General features: G+C 55.1%; 2 protein-coding genes across 2 annotated transcripts in view; one reads left to right on the forward strand and one right to left on the reverse strand.

Annotated features, from left to right (window-relative positions):
* The first annotated feature begins 562 nt into the window (after window positions 1–562).
* Window positions 563–21,297, forward strand: part of LOC136542564 (uncharacterized) — a 32,676-nt gene continuing 11,941 nt past the window's right edge. Inside the window, exon 1 of the mRNA XM_066535066.1 lies at window positions 563–10,471. Coding sequence (XP_066391163.1) covers window positions 3,731–4,204 — 474 coding nt within the window. The 5' untranslated portion in view covers window positions 563–3,730 and the 3' untranslated portion in view covers window positions 4,205–10,471. The remainder of the gene's footprint in view (window positions 10,472–21,297) is intronic.
* Window positions 11,980–12,901, reverse strand: LOC136544521 (uncharacterized). The gene is made up of 2 exons (XM_066536658.1): window positions 12,543–12,901; window positions 11,980–12,415 (listed from the first exon to the last, which is right to left on the reverse strand). Exons 1-2 carry the CDS (start codon window positions 12,899–12,901, stop codon window positions 11,980–11,982), a joined length of 795 nt encoding a protein of 264 aa, XP_066392755.1.

The raw sequence follows: 21,297 nt of genomic DNA on the forward strand, positions 1-21,297 counted from the left end.
CTCTAAGCGAGAACCAAAAAAATCGCTTAGACCCTGTCAAAATCAAAGCCAAGAGACAACTATTGGCTAGACCCCGGCCTCGTCCGAGGCCACCTACTCTCCGCCTCGCTAGAGGCCTCGCACGAGAGGCATCGGACGGCCTACCGATTCTCCGTCTCGCTCGAGGCCGGCTCGTAAGGCCTCAGACGGGAAACCGATTCTCTGTCTCGCCCGAGGTCGGCTCGTAAGGCCTCGGACAGGAAACCGATTCTCTGTCTCGCTCGAGGCCGGCTCGTAAGGCCTCGGACAGGAGACCGATTCTCCGTCTCGCCCAAGGCCAGCTCGTAAGGCCTCGGACAGGAGACCGATTCTCCGTCTCGCCCGAGGCCGGCTCGTAAGGCCTCGGACGAGAAACCGATTCTCCGACTCGCTCAAGGCTGGCTCGACAAACAACCCCGTCGCCTCCGCCTCGACCGATCTCCCTGACAGAATGTCACGCCCAATCAATGCAACCAACCACTCCCACGACATCAGCCGGATGATGGCTTGACACGGCGGAGTGGTCAATGAGACGCGAGTCACATCGAAGCCATGCCATCCAGGACAGGACAGGGCAGGGGTTACCAGCCGCTATGCTCGGTACTGTGCCCACGACCGGCGCCCACACCGCACTGTGCTACCTAACCCCTGTCCCAGGAACAACGCGGCGTGGGAAGTCAAGTCCGGGCCACTATTGCCTCGGAATTAGCATACAGGATCAATTGCTCCCTCCACGCCTCGGTAGTCTACCTCAGGGTCTCGGCAACCTTGGGATTCGTGCCCTCCGAGCCCCCACGATGGCTCGGCCTCAGCACCAACTGAGCCTCAACACTTTGCGTGGTCAACACACAGCGACCGGCATGTCGCCCGCCAGGCCCTACGTCAAGCTATCCCTAGAGCTCCCACGTCGCACAGGATCGGATGTGACCGGCGCGTTACTCCGGCACTTCAAGGGCAGGACCACTCCATCGACCATGCCGCCATAGTAACAGGCTACAGGGCTCGGACATGCCACCCCTATTCGCACGACGTCTCATAGCTAACACATGTATTCCCCTGTCCCCCCCTTCAACTATAAAAGGAAGGGACCGGGGCTGTTTCTAAGGAGGCCAACTCTCATGATCACACACACCCAGGCACATACGAGCTCACTAGATAGACGAACATACGCTGTAACGCGCAAACTTCTCCGCTGCTTGAGACCCGCATCTCAAGCAACCCACACCGCTCCACGTAGAGACCTGGGACTATCTCCCTCTCTCGCCCTACTTGTAACCCCCTACTACGAGCATTTCGGTGCAAGGAATACAAGATTGATCTCATAGACTGGACGTAGGGCATCTATCGCCCGAACCAGTATAAACCTTGTGTCTCTTTGCATCACCATCCGGGATTAGGGGCACGCAGTACATTTTCACTAGTTGGTTGAGGACCCGTCGGTCCAAAACACTGACAGTTGGCGCGCCAGGTAGGGGGCTCTGCGTGTCAGCTTCATCATCCCAACGAGTTCCGGATGGCAGACCACGTACGACCATTGTGTCTTGGCACGGTGATCTGGTTCGGGATCCTAGAGTTCATGTCTCTAGGATGTGAGTACGACATGGTACTCCTCACAACCCGAGCCCCACCGATCGACGACGACATCACACACCCGCAGCCCAAGCGCAAACAGCGCCCGGGCGGCCACCCTTGTCGTGCTCGCCAAGCACGACGCGAACGGGGCCACCCCGACACCACACGAGCTCATGGCGACCCACCGCGTTCTGCCAATGTCCTAGGCCCAGCTGTTGGCACAAGGTCCTTGGTTGGGGACCTGGCTAGCCTAAGCCTGGATATGGGCGAAATGTCGGTGGCGTGCGGCGAAGCCCCGTCATTCAGCTCTGCCCTACCACCTCCTGAGGGGTCGACTTCGGCGGAGCAAAGCCTGGCGATGGCACCATCCCCATACCCCTTCGGGTTGAGAAATGCCGCCGCCACCTATGCTTCCGCCTATGCCTCTGCTCACGCAGAGCCCTTAGGACGCCACCAACGCTTTGCCCTCGACTTCGACCCACACCCACACTGACTCCTCGGAGGAGGATGAGGCGTGGGCCAGGGCGGACTTCTTCGGACTTCGCGACCCTGAATCCATGCGCCGCTTCCTGGCCGCGAGCGACTACTGTTTTGGCTACTCCGACTCTGACGACGAAGGCACTTACGACCCCACTGACGAGTGCTTCCACGTCGGACTCGGGATGCCAAGAACATGCGATGAGGACAAAGGGGCAAGCGATCGTTCCCTGCCTCGCCGGGGAGCGAGCGATGCCACACCTCCACGCGTTGTCTCGCCGGTAGGGCGGAACGAGAACCTAGCTCTCGAACAACTTCGACGCCCGGACCTGGAGCAGCTCTGTGAGCTTTAGGCCAAAGTCGAACAGGATCGACTCCTTCTGCATCAGCTTTGAGACACTCTCGAGCAGGAGCAGCGAGGTCGCGGTGATGGCAGAGGAGCCCGGCGGAGGGCCCACGATGTTCACCACCGCATCAACGACGACGAAGGGGTGAGCAACCCCCAATCTTTAATCGCGCTAGCCAGAACGTCGTTGCTGCGGCGATACTAGTCCAAACAATGCCCGAGCCCTCTACCACGGAGGGGCGACGGGTCCGCGGCGAGCTCCACGATCTCCTCGAGACCGCAGCGGTGCAGCAGGCCAAAAGTTCCACCTCTTGACGGCGCCGTGGCACCTCAGAACTTCCCATGGCACCGCCTCGGCATGATAGGGAGGCCTCGGTTCGTCCTGAGCCCGCTCGGGCACCGACACCCAACAGGGCCCCCTTGCTACATGACCGCCTCGGCAACCGACGCGAGGCACAGGATGACCATGAGGTGGTCGGCAGGCGACAGCGCCATGACAGCGAGGGGCCCGCCCGAGGCTACCACGTGCACCGAGGTGGCCGCTACGACAGCGAGGAGGACCGTAGTCCTTCTCCTGAGCCACCCGACCCTCGAGTCTTTAGCAGAGCTATCCGCGTTGCTCATTTCCTGGCCCGATTTTGGCAACCGGCCATCCTCATGAAGTACAGCGGCAAAACCAATCTTGAACTTTGGTTGGCCGATTACCGCCTGGCTTGTCAGCTAGGCAGCGCGGACGATGACCTACTCATCATCCGCAACCTCCCATTGTTCCTATCAGACTCAGCGCGAGCCTAGCTCGAACACCTCCCTCCCTCGTAGATCCACGACTGGCGTGACTTGGTAAGGGTCTTCGTCGAGAACTTTCAGGGCACATACGTGCGCCCTGGGAACTCCTGGGACCTCAAGAGTTGTCGCCAGGCGCCGGACGAGTCTCTCCAAGACTTCATCCGGCGCTTCTCCAAGAAATGCACCGAGTTGCCAAGCGTCGGCGACACAGAGATTGTCCAGGCTTTCCTCTCCGGCACCACCTGTAGAGACCTGGTCCGAGACTTGGACCGGAATGTGCCAACCTCGGCGGCCACGCTCCTCGACATCGCCACCAACTTCGCCTCGGGTGAAGAGGCCGTTGGGGCCATCTTCCCCGACAACGACGCCAAGGGGAAGCGGAGGGACGAGGCCCCCGGGGCCTCGGCCCCCCACCTCCCTAGGAAAAAGAAGGGTCGTCAGGGGAAGCAGGAAGTCCTCGAGGCCGGCCTAGTCACGGCCGCAGAGCGCAAGAATCCCCAGGGCCCTAGGGGCCCCGGGCTCTTCGATGATATGCTTAAGAAACCCTGCCCGTACCACCAGGGCCTGGTGAAGCATGCCCTCGAGGAGTGTACCATGCTCTGGCGCTACTACGCCAAGCTCAGGCTCCCCGACGATGACACCAATAGAAAGGGTGCCGGCGACAGGGACGGCGACAAGGACGATGGGTTCCCCGAGGTGCACAACGCCTTCATGATCTTCGGTGGGCCTTCAGCGTGCCTCACGGCACGCCAGCGGAAGAGGGAGCGCCGGGAGGTCTTCTTGGTAAAGGTGGCCGCTCCCCGGTACCTCAACTGGTCTCAGGAGGCGATCACCTTCGACCAGGACGACCATCCCGATTATGTCTTGAACCCCGGGCAGTACCCGCTTGTCGTCAACCCCATCATCGGCAACACCTGGCTCACCAAGGTATTGATGGATGGAGGCAGCGGCCTCAACATCCTCTATGCCAACACCCTGGAGCTCCTGGAGCTCGACCAGTCATAGCTCCGGGGTGACACCACGCCTTTCCATGGCATTATGTCGGGGAAACGTACGTGGCCCCTCAGGCGCATCGACCTGCCCGTCTGCTTCGATACTCCCTCCAACTACCGCAAGGAGGTCCTCACCTTCAAGGTGGTTGGGTTCAAGGGAACCTACCATGCCATCTTGGGGCAGCCGTGCTACGCCAAGTTCATGGCGGTCCCCAACTACACGTACCTCAAGCTCAAGATGCCGGGCCCTAACGACATCATCATTACCGAGTCCACGTACGAGCATGCATACGACTACGACATCGAGTGCATTGAGTACGCCGAGGCTATCATCGAGGCCGAGTCCCTCATCATCAACCTCGACCAACTCAGTAGCGAGGTACCCGACTCCAAGCATCACGCCAGGACCTTCGAGCCCGCGGAGGCCGTCAAACTTGTCCCGATCGACCCCACCTGCCCCAATGACCAGGCGCTGAGGATCAGCGCCACCCTCGACATCAAATAGGAAGCCGTGCTCATCGACTTTCTTCGCGTGAATGCCAATATGTTCGCGTGGAACCCCTCGGACATGCCGGGCATACCAAGGGAGGTCACCGAGCACACCTTAGACATCTGGGCTGGCTCCAGGTCGGTGAAGTAGCGCCTGCGTCGATTCAACGAGGATAAGCGTAGGGCCATCGGCGAGGAGGTGCAGAAGCTTTTGGCGGCTGGATTCATCAAAGAAGTATCCCATCTAGAGTGGTTGGCTAATCCTGTATTAGTTAAGAAGAAAAATAGGAAGTGGAGAATGTGTGTAGACTACACCGGTCTAAACAAAGCATGTCCAAAAGTGCCTTTCCCATTACCTCGAATCGACCAAATCATTGACTCCACTACGGGATGTGAAACCCTATCCTTCCTGGATGCGTATTCTGGCTACCATCAGATCAAGATGAAAGAGTCTGACCAGCTCACGACTTCTTTCATCACACCGTTTGGCATGTACTGCTATGTGACTATGCCCTACGACCTCAGAAATGCACGGGGCACATACCAGCGGTGCATGACCCATGTTTTTGGTGAGCACATCGGGTGGACCATCGAGGCCTACGTAGACGACATCATGGTCAAGTCCAAGAAGGTTAGTGATCTCGTCAGCGACTTGGAAATAGCCTTCAGATGCCTCAGAGAAAAGGGCATCAAGCTCAACCCCGAGAAGTGTGTCTTCGGGGTCCCCCAAGGCATGCTCCTAGGATTCATAGTCTCGGAACAAGGCATCGAGGCCAACCCAGAGAAGGTCTCGGCCGTAACCAACATGGGGCCAATCCGAGACCTCAAGGGAGTGCAGAGGGTTATGGGATGCCTTGCGGCCCTGAGCTGCTTCATCTCGTGCCTTGGCGAAAAAGGCTTGCCCCTGTACCGCCTCTTGAGGAAATCAGAACGCTTTTCTTGGACCCCTGAGGCCGAGGAAGCCCTCGCCAAGCTCAAGGCATTTCTCACCAATCCTCCTGTCCTGGTACCGCCAGCCACGGGTGAGGCCCTCTTACTCTACGTCGCGCGCAACGACCTAAGTGGCCAGCGCGACAGTGGTGGTCAAGAGGCAGGAAGAGGGGCAAGCCCTGCCCGTCCAACGACCTGTTTACTTCATCAGCGAAGTGCTCTCCGAGACCAAGACACGATACCCCCACATCCAGAAGCTGATCTACACCATAGTCCTGGCTCGACGCAAGCTGCGCCACTACTTCGAGTCCCACCCGGTCACCGTGGTGTCATCTTTCCCCCTGGGGGAGATAATCCATAACCAAGAGGCCTCGGGTAGGATAGCCAAGTGGGCTATCGAACTCATGGGGGAAGCCCTATCTTTCGCACCTCGGAAAGCAATTAAATCTCAGGTCTTGGCTGACTTCATGGCAGAATGAACCGACACGCAACAGCCACCTGCTCAAGTCCAGGCGGAATACTAGACCATGTACTTCGACGGGTCCCTGATGAAGACCAGGGTGGGCGCAGGACTGCTCTTTATCTCACCCCTCAGAGTACACATGCGCTACATGATTCGGCTCCACTTCGCTGCCTCCAACAACGCAGCCGAGTACGAAGCTCTTGTCAATGGCTTGTAGATCGCCATCGAACTTAGAGTACGGCATCTCGATGTATGGGGTGATTCGCAGCTCATTGTCGATCAAGTGATGAAGGAATCGAACTGCCACGACCCCAAAATGGAGGCATACTGCAAGCTGGTACATCGCCTTGAAGACAAGTTCGACGGTCTCGAACTCAACCACGTCGCGCGTAAATTTAACGAGGCCGTGGATGAACTAGCAAAGATGGTGTCGGGCCGAGCCTCGGTCCCCCTGAACATCTTTGTCAGAGACCTCCACAGGCCTTCCATCAACGACGCCTCGGCAGCGGAGGAGGGCCCGCCGGTCGAGCCCACCACAGGGCTCGAGGCCCCCTCTATCGCCGAGACTCCTTCAGCCGAGCCTATGGTCATGGAAGTCAACATGGTGCCTCCCGAGGCCAACCAGGACACGGACTGGCGAGTCCCGTTCCTTGATTACCTTATCCGAGGAGAGCTTCCCGCTGACAGGACCAAAGCCCGACGGCTTGCTCGGTGAGCCAATGCTTATGTTATCAGTGACGGCGAATTGTATAGGTGAAGCCCATCTGGTGTCCTCCAACGATGCATCACCACCGAGGTAGGTCAAGCCCTACTTTGGGACTTGCACGCGGGAGCCTACGGTCACCACGCAGCGCCTCGGACACTCATCGGAAACGCTTTTTGCCAAGGGTTCTACTAGCCAACAGCGGTTGCTGACGCCACCAAGCTCGTGCGCTCCTGTGAGGGATGCCAGTACTACGCACGACAGACGCATCTCCTGGCTCAAGCTCTCCAAACCATCCCTATCACATGGCCGTTCGCCGTGTGAGGGCTCGACATGGTTGGGCCTCTACAGAAGGCCCCCGGGGGCTACACCCATCTACTGGTAGCAATCGATAAGTTCTCCAAGTGGATCGAGGCTCGTCCAATCAATCGAATCAAGTCTGAGCAAGTGGTGCTATTCTTCACCGATATCATCCACAGGTTCGGGGTTCCAAACACCATCATCACCGATAATGGGACGTAGTTCACCGGCCACAAATTCCTGATGTTCTGCGACGACCACCACATCCGTGTGGCCTGGTCAGCCGTGGGACATCCTAGGACAAACGGCCAAGTAGAGCGTGCCAACGGCATGATCCTACAAGGCCTCAAGCCAAGAATATACAACCGGTTGAAGAAATTTGGCAAGAAATGGCTTGCCGAACTCCCGTCAGTAATCTAGAGCCTGAGGAACACCCCGAGCCGGGCCACGGGGCACCGTTCTTCCTGGTCTATGGAGCCGAGGCCATCCTCCCCACTGACTTGGAGTACGGTTCCCCGAGGCTACAGGCCTACAACGAGCAAAGTAACCGCACCGCCCGCGAAGACGCCCTCGACCAACTGGAGGAAGCCCGAGACGTTGCGCTGCTACATTCGGCCAAGTACCAGCAAGCCCTACGACGGTATCAAGCCTGGCGCATTCGAAGCCGAGACCTGAAAGTGGGCGACCTGGTGCTGAGGCTAAGGCAGAGCAACAAGGGCCGCCACAAGCTGACCCCGCCATGGGAAGGACCGTACATCGTCGCCCAAGTACTGAAGCCTAGGACCTACAAGCTAGCCAACGAGAAGGGCAAAATCCTCACCAACGCTTGGAACATAGAACAACTACATCGCTTTTACCCTTAAAATTCCAAGAACTATATACATTGTTTCTCGAAATACAATTAAGAAGCGTTCCTTAGTTGTTCTTTTTTTTTGAGAAACCCCCAGGCCCATCAAGGGCCTCAGCGATACGATAACTCTATTAGGGAGACTCAGCTCCGCCTCTGTAGAGGTGCCCACAGCGGGGCTTGAACAAGACACAACTCTACCTCTACAGAACCGAGCCTTCCTCGGGGGCTAGAAGGGGGGACTCCCCCCTAAGTCCCACGCACCATTTTTTAGTCGTTTTTCGAAAAAAAATCCTACGCCAAACTCTCTAGCGTGCTCTGACAAGTCGATTGTGAAAAAACCTAAGGACCGAAAGACTGTCTCAAGGCCAGAAGGTCGGCTGAGTCGCGAGATGGCCTACGCCTCCGAGCTACGGCACTCCCTCACCACCTTTTGCCCGAGGGGCAGCTTAGGCTCCGAGGAAGTTTTTTGCAAGAGATTTGTTCAGAAATGAGACAGAGGGCAGAGGCTCGAAAATACAATGAAAAACGATTAAAGAAGCGTAGACACACGATTACTTTAAAAAGGCCTCGATGGCCACCAGTGTTATGGTAGGGTAACATAATCCCTAATCTAATTACACGGCCTCTTGGGCACAGGGCAAGGCTCAGGGTCTCCAGCATCGGCGAACGGCGTAGAAGGGACCACCTCCTCTTCGAATAGCTTAGCCAGCATCACGCCAGGGCCCTCCGCCGCCTCCATCAGCTTTGCTACCTCCTCATCGGCCTCCCCATCATCATTGGGCAGGATGTAGCCATCGCTATTGGCTTTGAGGTCGACGCCGATGTAGTGCGAGGCGATGACGGCCAGGACGCGCTTAACGCCCGTGTGCAGCACCCCTCGGAGTCGCTCATTCACTTGGCCACTCAACGCAATCAGGCAGCTCCCGAGGGAGCTGCCTGACTGGACCCCTTTGACCTCCAGGGCCTTGCAGGCAGTGCGGGTGGCACTCTTCAGCGCATCATTGAAAGCTCTAGTTTGGTTTTGGTTAATTGATGAAACCCTAAGTGCTAACCTAGTTTATCAAAGTGATTATGAGATAGGTAGCACTACTCCAAGTGATGAAGCAATGACGAAGATCATGACAATGGTGATAGCATGGTGATGATCAAATGCTTGAACTTGGAAAAGAAGAAAGAGAAAAACAAAAGGCTCAAGGCAAAGGTATAAAATGTAGGAGCTATTTTGTTTTAGTGATCAAGACACTTAGTGAGTGTGATCACATTTAGGATAGATAGCCGTACTATTAAGAGGAGTGAAACTCGTATCGGAATGCGGTTATCAAAGTGCCACTAGATGCTCTAACTCATTGCATATGCATTTAGGATCTAGTGGAGTGCTAACACCCTTGATAATATTTGTGAAAATATGCTAACACATGTGCACAAGGCGCTTTTGGAAAAATGAAATGTCTATTTTCTATTGCACCGGATGCAAAATTCTTGGTGGTTGGCACATTTGAGTAAGGGTGAAGAAGTTAGAGTTGAAATGGAGTTGGTCGAAATGATGCTGGCGTCGGTCTACTGACCGGACGCTGGGTCACTCAGCGACCAGACGCTGAAAGGCTGCGTCCGGTCGAGCTGTCAAACGGCACAGTCGCTAGGGTTGAGCACCGGACACTGGTCTGCGTCCGGTCAAGGTGGACCGGACGCGTCCGGTCGAAAAAACATGCCTCGGGGAGCTTACTGGAAACGACCGGACGCTGGGGCTTCAGCGTCCGGTCAGTTTTGACCGGAGCGTCCGGTCAACTTCGTAGCTGTTGAAATCTGACGAACAGCGTTTGAAGCTGGTGACATGTGGCGTCCATCGGGTGACCAGACGCTGAGGGCCAGCGTCCGGTCGGTATGACCGGAGCGTTCGGTCAGAGCGTGTTTTGCCCAGTGAAGGGGTACAACGGCTCTATTTGATGGGGGCTCTATTTATAGCCCCATGGCCAGCTCAAGGGATAACTCTTGCACATTTTCATTGACATAGCATCCTTGTGAGCTTAGCCAAAGCCCTCCCACTCATCTCCATCATTGATCCATCATCATTGTGAGATTGGGAGAGAATCCAAGTGCATTGCTTGAGTGATTGCATCTAGAGGCACTTGGTATTCGTGTTGTGCTGCGGATTTTGCTTGTTTCTCTTGGTGGTTGCCACCACCTAGACAGTTGGAGCAGCGGTGAAGGATCGGCACGAGTTGGTGATTGTTCGTGGCCGACTTCGGTGATTGTGAGGGGAGTTGTACCTTCCCCGGCGGAGTGCCGAAAGGTAACTCTAGTAAATTGCTCGTGTCATTGAGTTACCTCACTTGTGGGTCGGTTCTTGCAGTGTCCTATCGTGTGGATGAGGTTTGTGAAACACCTCTTAGCCGCCGAACCACCAAGTGTTGGTCGACACAACGGGGACTAGCGTGTTGGCAAGCACGTGAACCTCGGGAGAAAAATCGGTTGTCTCTTGTCATTTGCATTCTCCCGGTGATTGGCTTGATCTTCATCTTGTGATTGGTTCATCCCCTACACGGCGGTATAATCACCCTACTTACTTGTTTACATTCTTGCAAACTAGTTGATACAAGCTCTTTAGTGTAATTAGAATTGAGAGCTTGCTTTATTATTTACATTCATCTAGTTGAGCTCTTTGGAGTAGCAAGTTTGTGTGCCTAAGTAATCATTGCAACTAGAATTGTTGGATAGGTGGCTTGCAACCCTTGTAGAGCTAGAGCAAGTTTGCATTACACTATTTGTCATACTAATCAAATTGCTCTAGTTAATTTGTAGATTTTTAAATAGGCTATTCACCTCCCCTCTAGCCATATTAGGACCTTTCAATCATGCTCCTCGATCTCAGTCTCGAGCACCGCCTACAGGCGACAGAGGCCTTGGTTGCCCGGGTGACCTCCTTCCCCAACTCTGTGCCAAAAGAAACAGAATGGGGTTGAGCGCAAAGGAAAACAAGCAAATAGGGGCAGAAGCCTACGGGACTCACCCTCGGCCTTCTCCTCCCAGCGTCGGGCCGCAACCCGAGAGGCCTCGGTTTCCTCCTTCCAACGCAGGGCCTCAACCTGAGAAGCCTCGGCCTTCTCCTTCAGGCGCTGGACCTCGACCCGAGAGGCCTCGGCCACCCTGGAAGCCCCTTCCTCCAGCTCTGCATCACACCAAGGAGTTAGGGGCCGAACGCAAGAAAGACAAATAAAACAAGGGGAATAAGACTCACCCTCGGCATTTCCCCTCCAGACCACAGCCTCGGTCCGGGAAGCCTTAGCCACCCTGAGGGCCTCATCTAAGGCACCTTTCGTCAGCTGGTGCGCACCCTGCTCCGTCCCCAGCTGTCCAGCAAGGGCCTTGATAGAGGCTGTGGCTTCCCTAGCCCGGGACCTAAAGGCATCCCGATCACCGGCCATGCGGGTCAGCTCCTCCTCCAACTCCTTGACCCGTGCCACCAAGGGGACGACCTGCTCCTAAGCCACCACCGCCGCAGTCTTCATATCAGTACCGCGTAGGCGGAGGTCCTCCACGCTCCACGCCGACAGAAGCTTGTTGGCACGATCGAGCAGGTCCTTCTACCACTGGAGCTGGTCCTAGATGTCCCTCTCCTACCGGAGAAAGACTGACTTCCCAAGGAACCGGGTCTCGAGCTCCTGGGTAAGCAGAACATGGGTCATGCACTACGAAAAAACTCAGAAAAAGACGACACCACACAAGAAAAGGAGGACACGTACATGGGCGACCCTAGGTAGGTCGTCGGCCACGACGGACAACGCTGTCTATAGCGACCGCTCCGCCAGCCGGCGGTATTGCTCGAAGGTGTCCCAGCGCCCCCCTCGGCCGCGTCCTCAAGGGCGAACAGAGGCTCCCCCTCAGGGTCGTCCCAGCTCCACCACAAGACACGCGGGTGGTCCCACCCATGGGGCTCAGGTTGCACCCGAACAAGGGCCGAGCTTCCCTCACCGGAGGCCGAAGCAGGCTACTCTATGGTGCTGATCGCCTCGGCATCTGCCCCCTCCACTTCCTGAGCCACCGGCTTCGCCGCGGTCACATCGGCGCGGGCCGCCCGGCCTCGGTGGTCTTGGGGGCTCCAGCCTCCGCCATCATGGCCTCGGTGGTCTCGGGGGCTCCGGCCCCTGCCAACGTGGCCTCGGCAGTCTTGGGCACCCCGGCCTCCATCGCCTCGGCCTCGGAGGTCCAGGGGGCCTCAACCTCGGTGGCCTCAGCGACCAAGGATGCCTCGGCCTCATCTAACCCATGGGCCTCGGCCTCGCAGGATGGAGGCGCTCCCTCCCCCGCCTGTGTCGGGGCCGCCTCGACATCCTCTCCTTGGACGACCGGCTCCTTCGGGTCGGCCCTCACCGACGCTATGCCACGTTGCATGGTGGCTTGCGCCTCCACCACCCAGTGGGCGGTGGAGCTGGGGTTCACCTTGAGTGCCTTAAGTGGCGCCAAGGCGGGCACATCCGCAGGACACTTCCGGCTAAAGACAAGATACTTACGGGGTTAGCATGCGACCAAAGAATGAACGGAAAATGTTGCAACTCTACCGAAAATACGCTTACCTCGAGTGGGGCTACGACCGCTTCGGCACGGCGACCCTCCTCTACAAAGGTGGTGGCGGCGGCGGAGGCACAGCCTCTGTATCCACCGGTGCCAGCCGGTCCTTGACGGACCCCGGCACCCCCTCAGTCCTCCGAGGGGGTAGTTGCGTCGCCCTCACCGCCACCTGCTCCACCTCTGCCGTCGAGCCCACCGGGCTGACAACGCGCTTTCCCAATGCCTGCGCCTCGGGCATATCGGCCTCGGCCCTGGGGCGGGCAATCGCCGGCCCCAAGGCGTCTCCTCCTCCTCTTAGGAGCACCAGGTTGCTCGCCGACGCCCCGGACGCTGTCTCCTCGACGTCAGGAAGATGGTCCAAGGGACCCCGCCCCACCTCGCTCTCGTCATCTCCATCCGAGGCATCCATCGACAGTGACGGTGACGGAGACGACTCCAGAGGGAGACCGTCCTACCTCTGCTGTCGATGGCGCTTATCTAGTCCCTCGCGCGCAAGGATCTTCCTCGTGCGCTTTGCCTCCTTGGCGTCCTTCCGCTTCTTCTATGCCTCGGTGTGCGCCTGGTTCATCGCCCGCCGCGCTGTGTCCTCGGGAACGGGCGGCGGAGAGGCTCGCACGTCCCTCATCCCCTGCTGGAACGACAAACATGAGTAAGGGAACAAGTAATGGTGAGGAACGAGGAGGCCTCGGGGGCTGCAGCGGCACATGACTTACCTAGGAGAGGAACCCCCGCGACGGGCGCATCACGATGGGGGTCAGGCCACCGCTCCTCAGCTTCGCCTCCACCATTTCCCTCACCCGGTGAAGAATCTCCTCGTCGGATAGGGCAGAGGCGGACATCCGGATGCCCTCGATCGGCTCATCTGGCCTCATCTTGAATAGGCGCCGCCATCGAGCCATCAGCGGCAGCACCCTCCGGCGGTGGAAGGCGGCCACGACCACAGCTGCCGTAAGGCAGTAGTTCCGCAGCCTCCAGCCCCTCTAGGAGCGGCTACAGCTTGGGCTGATCCTCCCTCAGGACACCATACTTCCACTTCTCTGGACAGCTCTCCACGATTTGCCCGGTGTAGGGGGGAAGTCCGCCGTCGTCGTTGTGGAGGTAGAACCAGCTAGTGTACCAACGGCGATTGGTTGACGCCAGCTGGGCTAGGTGTAAAGCTGCTGACGGTCTTAGCGCACTTAGAGAGTGCAGCCACCGGCTCTTACTGCCTTCCTCGTGCCCGACGTGCCCGTCGACTTGGTGGTATGCCCTGCCCGGAAAAGGTGGAGCCACAGCTGAAGCGACCCGATTTCCGCGAAGGGAAATCCACAGAGTCGAAGTGTATTATGACCGTTGTAGATCATATTACTCAAATTCCAATCGAATACCACATCCATACAACGATAATATCAGAGTACATAAAGTGTGGAATTACATAAATTATTACATCGCCGCATTGGCATAATCAAAAGTAGCATTCATTCAAAACAGATTGAAGATAAGATCGCCAAACTTGAGTGTAGGAACGAACCCCTCATCCGTCAAACTCCTCAGAACTATAATCCTCAGCAGAACCTGTGTGCCAAAATTTATCAGTACGATTTGTACTGGCCACTCCCACCCTATGAGCATTGCTTTGTGGAAATTGGATGCAAGTTGGATATATTCAAAATGAACCTATAAGGTTGGGGTTTAGCATATCAAGTATATAATAATAATAGTTGGTCAAGTTTTAACACCATTCCCACACCCATTCCACCCCATTTCCGTCCAGAGCTAGGTTTCGATCCTGAGATCGATATACCACCATCTCCACACCATCACTATACCATCACTCAGTCGACAGGCCAACTCCCTCTCGGCACTGTCTCAAGGCTCGTAGCCCCTGGCTACGACCGACACTCTCTCACGGGGGAAGAAGAGAAGGACTCATCTCGCTATCTAGTTTAAGCGAAACCCAGGAAAGGTCCATAGCCAACAAGTCGGCACATGTATCAATCGATCAACCATACACTCTGCAGAGGTTTTACATAACCACAAGATCTTCCTTCTTCGCTGACCATCGTCAACTGGGCTGATTCTGGCCGCTTGCTAGCCTAGGATAATGCCACTCTATCATTCAGCCTGGGTACACCCCAAGTCTAGTCTGAGGTGGCTGAAACTGTGAGTCATGAGCCAGGTCCACAAGGTCTCCATGAAGTCTCTAAAGGGTGTAGGGGAAATCCTCCACGCCCCATACCTCCTTACACTATCCGCTATCAACCTAGCAGTAGTGGCAATATCCCACCAAGTAGTTCGGTCGTCCCGCACCATATAGGGCGAGTGGTACGTAAGGCTTCCCGGTGAATCTGAGTACTAGTAAGTCCTTAGGGATGACCAAGCCAGAATGTCTTCATCAGGGTTTCCATTTACCGTGCCACCACAGCACCTCCACCCTAGGCTCCTCCCATCACAGGTTCACACCCAGGACCACCTCATATACCATTTACCCACCATAGGTATCTATTCCAGGGGTGCCCAGGTAGCACCCCATGGCAAGACTTGCCCTAGGCTCATCGTATACTCCAACTTAGTCGACACAACCCTCACCCTCCACACACCCAAGTCACACACGCAGCACTCAAACATGGGTTCATTGCGTAAAGCTCGATTTTAGATGAATTTTGGTCCTAGTTTCGTATTTTTCTGAGGTCGTATGAATTAGTTATGAATTTCTAAAGTTTTAATCATTTCTAAAAATGAGAAAAGGCTGAATTAATCCTGGGCTGACACGTGTCACACTGTGAATGGTCCACGTGCCATACTGACATCAGCGTGACGTCAGCATGACGTCATCATCTCGGCTCTGAGCTGACAAGTGGGGGTCCTGCTGACGTCATCTTGACGTCAGCATGACGTCATCAACGTCATCGGTTCCGACAGGTGGGACCAAAGGCTCTTGGGTCACTAACATGTGGGTCTAGTCAAAGTCAACGTCAAGTCAATGGGTCATAGTCACTGACATGTGGGGCTAGAGCTACTGACGTCACCTCGGGTGTATTGTTACTGACAGGTGGGACCCGCGTGACGTTGTCATGATGTCAGCATGATGTCACTTATTGACATGTGGGTCCCGAGTCTCTATGTAGCTGACATGTGGGTCCGGTCAGTCGGTCAACGCTGACTGGTCAATGATCAACCAGATTGGGTCTCGACTGGGCTTTGGTGGGCCTGGACGGGGCTAGATTTGGGCCGGGCCAGCCCAGACACGTGTCGCGCTGCGAAGGATGCCACCTCATATACCATTTACCCACCATAGACATCCATTCCATGGGTGCCCAGGTAGCACCCCATGGCAAGACTTGCCCTAGGCTCGTCGTATACTCCAACTTGGTTGACACAACCCTCACCCTCCACACACCTAAGTCACACACGCAACACTCTCCCCATAGTCCAGATAACATCAGTTTCCACCACGCATTTAGTATAAGCGTAGTAGAAGTATATCAATGAAATATAGCAGTAAGCGTGTGTCTAGCCTAATAGCAGGGTATGAAGGGGTAAGGTTGCGTCAAGGTAAAGGCCATCAAGTAAGCATACTACCATGCAAGTCCTATCATAGTATGATTATAGCAGTAAAGTAAAGCAATAGCAGTTCTATATTAGCCATGCGTAATAGGTGCTACGAGATTGGGTGGGATGTGGCACCTTCAGTGTAGTCGTCTCTGTACTCCTCACGGTACTCACGATCCTTGTCCGTCTGGTTCTCCTCCGAGTCTGCATACGTTCGAATTATAGTCGCGTTAGCGACGTCTATAGAATAGCACAAAGAAGCAATGAAAATTCAAAAGAGCCCAATTCACTCAAACATGGGTTCATTGCGTAAAGCTCGATTTTAGATGAATTTTGGTCCTGGTTTCGTATTTTTCCGAGGTCGTATGAATTAGTTATGAATTTCTGAAGTTTTAATCATTTCTGAATATGGGAAAAGGCTGAATTAATCCTAGGCTGACACGTGTCACACTGTGAATGGTCCACGTGGCATGCTGACGTCAGTGTGACGTCAGCATGACATCATCTCAGCTCTGAGCTGACAAGTGGGGTCCTGCTGACGTCATCTTGACGTCAGCATGACGTCATCAACGTCATCGGTTCCGACAGGTGGGACCAGAGGCTCTTGGGTCACTGACATGTGGGTCCGGTCAAAGTCAACGTCAAGTCAACAGGCGAGTCAATGGTCAACGGGTCATAGTCACTGACATGTGGGGCCAGATCTGCTGACGTCAGCAGCTGACGTTACCATGACATCATCATGATGTCACTTACTGACATGTGGGTCCCGAGTCTCTGTGTCGCTGACATGTGGGTCCGGTCAGTCGGTCAACGCTGACCGGTCAACGGTCAACCAGATTGGGTCTCGACTGGGCTTTGGTGGGCCTGGATGGGGCTAGATTTGGGCCGGGCCGGCTCGGACACGTGTCGCGCTGCGAAGGATGCCACATGGCACAGTTGGGCTCCCAGTGGGCCTCTAACGGGCTTTGGTTCACAGGCACGGTCCATGGTGGACTCAGGAGCGCTGGTCCATGGACCGCGGGCAGGTCTACGGTGGACCGCGTCCATGCGGGCACAAGCCGTGCGGTGCACCGTGCACCTGGTGCACGTGGTGACGAGAGGCTCCGCCCCCTCCCCGTTTCTCCACCGGTGTGTTCCCGCCGGTGGCGTACCTCGCCGGTGAGCCTAGCCCGAGGTGGAGGGGCGCGTCCGAGTGGTGCTATGGCTTCTCCAAGGTGCGGTGACTCTAACGGTGGGGCTATTGCGGCAGCCAAGTTTCCCCAGGGGTCTGGCCACGGCGATGGCTGGTCGAGCACATCGGCGTGCGGGGATGGCGCGGTTGCAGCGGCAAAGGCCAGACATGTGGTGTGCGTGAGCATCACGGTGCTCCAGCGGGCTCGTCGGGCAGGTCGAAGGGACTGCTAGAGCCCCCAGTGGCTTTGGCCACGGTGGTGGCTCGATTCGGTCATGGCGGCGGTCCGGTGGTGACGGTGAGTAGAGGGCGGTGGGTGGGCTCACCTTTGGTGTCGAAGGCGAAAGGATGGCGGTGCAGTGGCGGGTCATGGCCGTGTCGAGATGTTGCCGAGCAATGCCGAGCAGCAGCGTCGACGTGGTTGATCGGGGCGACATCCTCCGCTACGGCGACATTGGCGACGTCGGGCGGCTTCGGCGCTCCTTCTTCCTCCTCTATCCCCCCTCTCTCTTGGCTCGGGTGTGCAATGGATGGCCACAAGGTGGCGGCGGGGCACGGGAACGCGCTTGGGCAACCGAGGCCGGGGCTTTTATAGCCAAAGCTCGGCCATGGCATGGAGCGAACGGCTGGGGATGGCCAAGTGGCGCGCGGAGGGCTGTGATCGCATCGAGGCTAGGGCTACGGGGCCGCGACGCGGCCGCGGGTGCGTTGGCGAAACCGTTTTCGTGTTCCTTGGTCGAAAAGGCGGGGGACAGGGAGGCGATAAGGTCACAGCTCGGCCATGGCCATGGCAGGCACGCGCGGCAGCGGCCATGCACCGTGCGTGACCCTGTCGGTCAGCCGGTGCCTGCGTGGCACCCATCCAACGGGCCTCGCAGTCGGTTGTGAGGCACGGACGGCGGAGAGGGGCCGAGACGGCATCGGATTTTTCTCCCACGGCATCTGTGCTCTGCTTTCTGGATGCAGAGGAGGGGACCAAGGAGGGGGATGACGAGGGTGTCCCACCCGTCAGCCAGCGCGGGGAAAGACGACGGCGTGGTGGAGTGCGGACTGGCTGCGTGGGCCGCGCACGGTCGGGCTAGGCCTGCTTGCGGCTGCGTGGGCCAGCGAAGCCGGGAGGGCGAGCTGGGCCGGCTGGTGGTAGAAGGCAGGCTGGGCCGACTCAGTTGCTTGGGCCGCGAGGCTAGCTCCTCCCTTTTCTCCTTTTCTGTTTTTCTTTTCCTTTTTCCATTTTTGTTTTATGCTTCACACATGTGTATATAATCAAAGTAGCATGTTGCACCCATGGTATAATGTTGAGTCTTTTACTTATATGCCATTAAAAAAGATGGTCTAATCGTCTATGTCCCTAAAAAGTTCGATCTATCGTCAGTGTCCAAGCTCGAAAAACTTTTCTCTCTCACACCATTCTGTCTATTTGCAATACTAACGGTGTGAAATATGGGTGGCAAAGGACTTGAATGCCCCTAGAACTTTTGTTTCTCATATGCCACTGCCTGCCGGAAGAAAAGGCTGGCTGCTCTCCAGATGCAAACGGTGATTAGCCTCTCCTTGGGTCCTGGGGGTTCTTTATATAGGCAGGAGCTAGCTAGTCAGCGGCGGGCCTCCTGGGCCGCACGCACGCGCCGCCAGGAACTTGTTGAGACCCGAGAAATATCCGGAGCCGATTCTTTACTTCGTACAGTATGCAAGATGAAGGCACGTGATTTATCCATCTCGAGAGGTTATCTCTTCATGTGGTAAGCCTTCGATTACTTGGATAAGCTCGCGGCCGTATGTTGTTCCCTGACGCATGGGCCTGGGATGATGAAGGGATTAACCTTCCCCTCAATCAAGTCACTAGCTAGCCTGCCGGCCGCACGTACATCTGGCCAAGGTTCCAGAAGGTTCTGGACCCCGTCACGCCGGTGTCTCGCAGACTCAACTGGCGCATAATCCTACGGAAATACATGACACGGACCGGCATACGTACGACCTTCTACGGCCGGCTCGAATCATATACACGTGCATGTATATATGGCTGCGCCTGTTAGCTTCTTCTATTTGCACGTCCTGAACACACTTACGTGCATGCATGGACGCCGCACAGAGGTGCAGGCCAGGCAGGAGGCAGCTAGGTTAACCAAGCTTTGCACGTCGCCTGCATGGCAGCATGGGGGCTGATCACACTGTACAACTTGTTAGCTTCTTCCTTGTTCTTGCGTGGCTCATCGCTTACGTTGTCAGTGCATGCCTATGCGTGTTTAGAGATGAGAAGATTGCCTATGGGGCAGTGCACGTACATGATTCATCTCGAACAGATATCGTGCACCGTACGTTGGCCGGCCGTACACGCAGCGCTTATGTAACCTGAGGGAGTATATGGACGTCTTGAATCAAGACTGTTCAGTGATCCTCCGTACGCGCGCGAACATGAGTACACATATATGTGTACGCACTACTCCTAGATTCACGGACGCCATGCACATGCTGGCTGTCAGCTCGGGCTAACTGAATTGAAAACACGAGTATACATTCACATCTTTTTGTTAGCCCCCAGCTTGTGAATTTTGTACAACGAGTATACATACACAACGAGAAAAATATTGTACAAAATCTCGTCAAACAGCTTGCAACATATATGTATATGCAACATCTGATCTACTTTTACAACGTACAGATAAAACACTTGAAACATATACGTATGAAACACGCGAAACGCTTAAAACATAAGCTTGCAACATGAAACATACGCTCGCAATGCGTATATAGCCATGCAACATATGCAATATCCAGATGAAACGCGGGCTTGTCGGCAAGTGGAGGTCACGTCTGTAGAGTCGAGTGAAGCCAGAAGTCGAACGTTTTTGGGGTGGAATTTTTTTACAAACTTCTAGAGTGGAATTGTTGAGGGCAAGACGCAGTGGGCTGTTCAGACCGTCGCGACCCACGACAACAGAGCGTCTAGACTCCCTAAGCAGAGCATTTCTGATATGATAAACGGTGTCGTCGGTACAAAATTTTCCTGTCCTATTTTCATCCCTTAGGTAAGGTACACGTATAGCATATTGGCATATAGCTTTCATTCCCTTTATTGTTGTCTAGCAGATTAATCGGTTAGATATTCTTATTATAATCCGGGAACCTGACTACCGGAGATAGTTTATAATTTAGTAGAACATAAGGTCAATTTGTTGCTGGAGTAGTATTGTTATTGTGTTAGCATTAAGATTTTATATGTTCTTAATAGTGTAAAAATTATGAATCTTTATAAATCAAGTGAGAGTATGCTTTGGTTATTCTATTTTCTTGAATTTTAAGGCCTCATCACGTGTTTCGAGAGAGTTAATCACCGTTTGCATCTGGAGAGCAGCCAGCCTTTTCTTCTAGCAGGCAGTGGCACATGAGAAACAAAAGTTCCAGGGGCATTCAAGTCCTTTGCCACCCACATTTCACACCGTTAGTGCTGTAAATAGACAGAATGGCATGAGAGAGAAAAGTTTTTCGAGCTTGACACTGACGATAGATCGAACTTTTTAGGGACATAGACGATTAGACCATCTTTTTAATGGCATACAAGTAAAAGACTCTATAATGTTCCATGGTGAAATGTGTTGGTCATGGTATATGTTTGGGTTATTGGTTCCATGTTAATATAATTATTTATTGTAGAATTAAATATTTGGTGGCTTTTATTAATCAATACATAATCCAATAAAATCCAAATCATCATGTGGAATATAATGCAACTTGATGTATGCTATGCGGTAAAATAAATTCAAGGTGATGAGGTAAGATACTTGTGCAAGTCATGTAGGTTTAGTTAGTGCAAGGCTAGGGGTTTTCCTACATGCCACATCATCACTCAAGGGTTTTTAAAGAAAAATTTTGTAGTTGGGATTTTTGGTGTGTGGATTTTTGGGTTGTTACAACAGCTCCCAGTGGAGAGCGATCCCTAGGTACCCCTCGCAGACGACGACGAAGATGGCCACCTGCGTGATGGAGTTGGGGTTGAAGTTGTGGAGCTCCACGCCATAGTAGTGCGGGAGCGCCTGCATGAATCGGTCTGCCGGCAAGCCAAGGCCGCGCTTGTGAAAGGACATGAAGCTCACGACGTAGCCGTC

This window comes from Miscanthus floridulus, chromosome 3 (assembly GCF_019320115.1).
Source record: "Miscanthus floridulus cultivar M001 chromosome 3, ASM1932011v1, whole genome shotgun sequence".
Taxonomy (NCBI): Eukaryota; Viridiplantae; Streptophyta; class Magnoliopsida; order Poales; family Poaceae; genus Miscanthus; species Miscanthus floridulus.

What these genes read in the sequence shown, in the direction of transcription:
- LOC136544521 (XM_066536658.1), bottom strand. Translation starts at nt 12,901, where the DNA reads ATGGATGCCTCGGATGGAGATGACGAGAGCGAGGTGGGGCGGGGTCCC. An exon ending in CCGCCGCCGCCACCACCTTT is followed by an intron (nt 12,416 to 12,542) that starts GTAGAGGAGGGT and finishes TCTTGTCTTTAG; the next exon opens with CCGGAAGTGTCCTGCGGATG.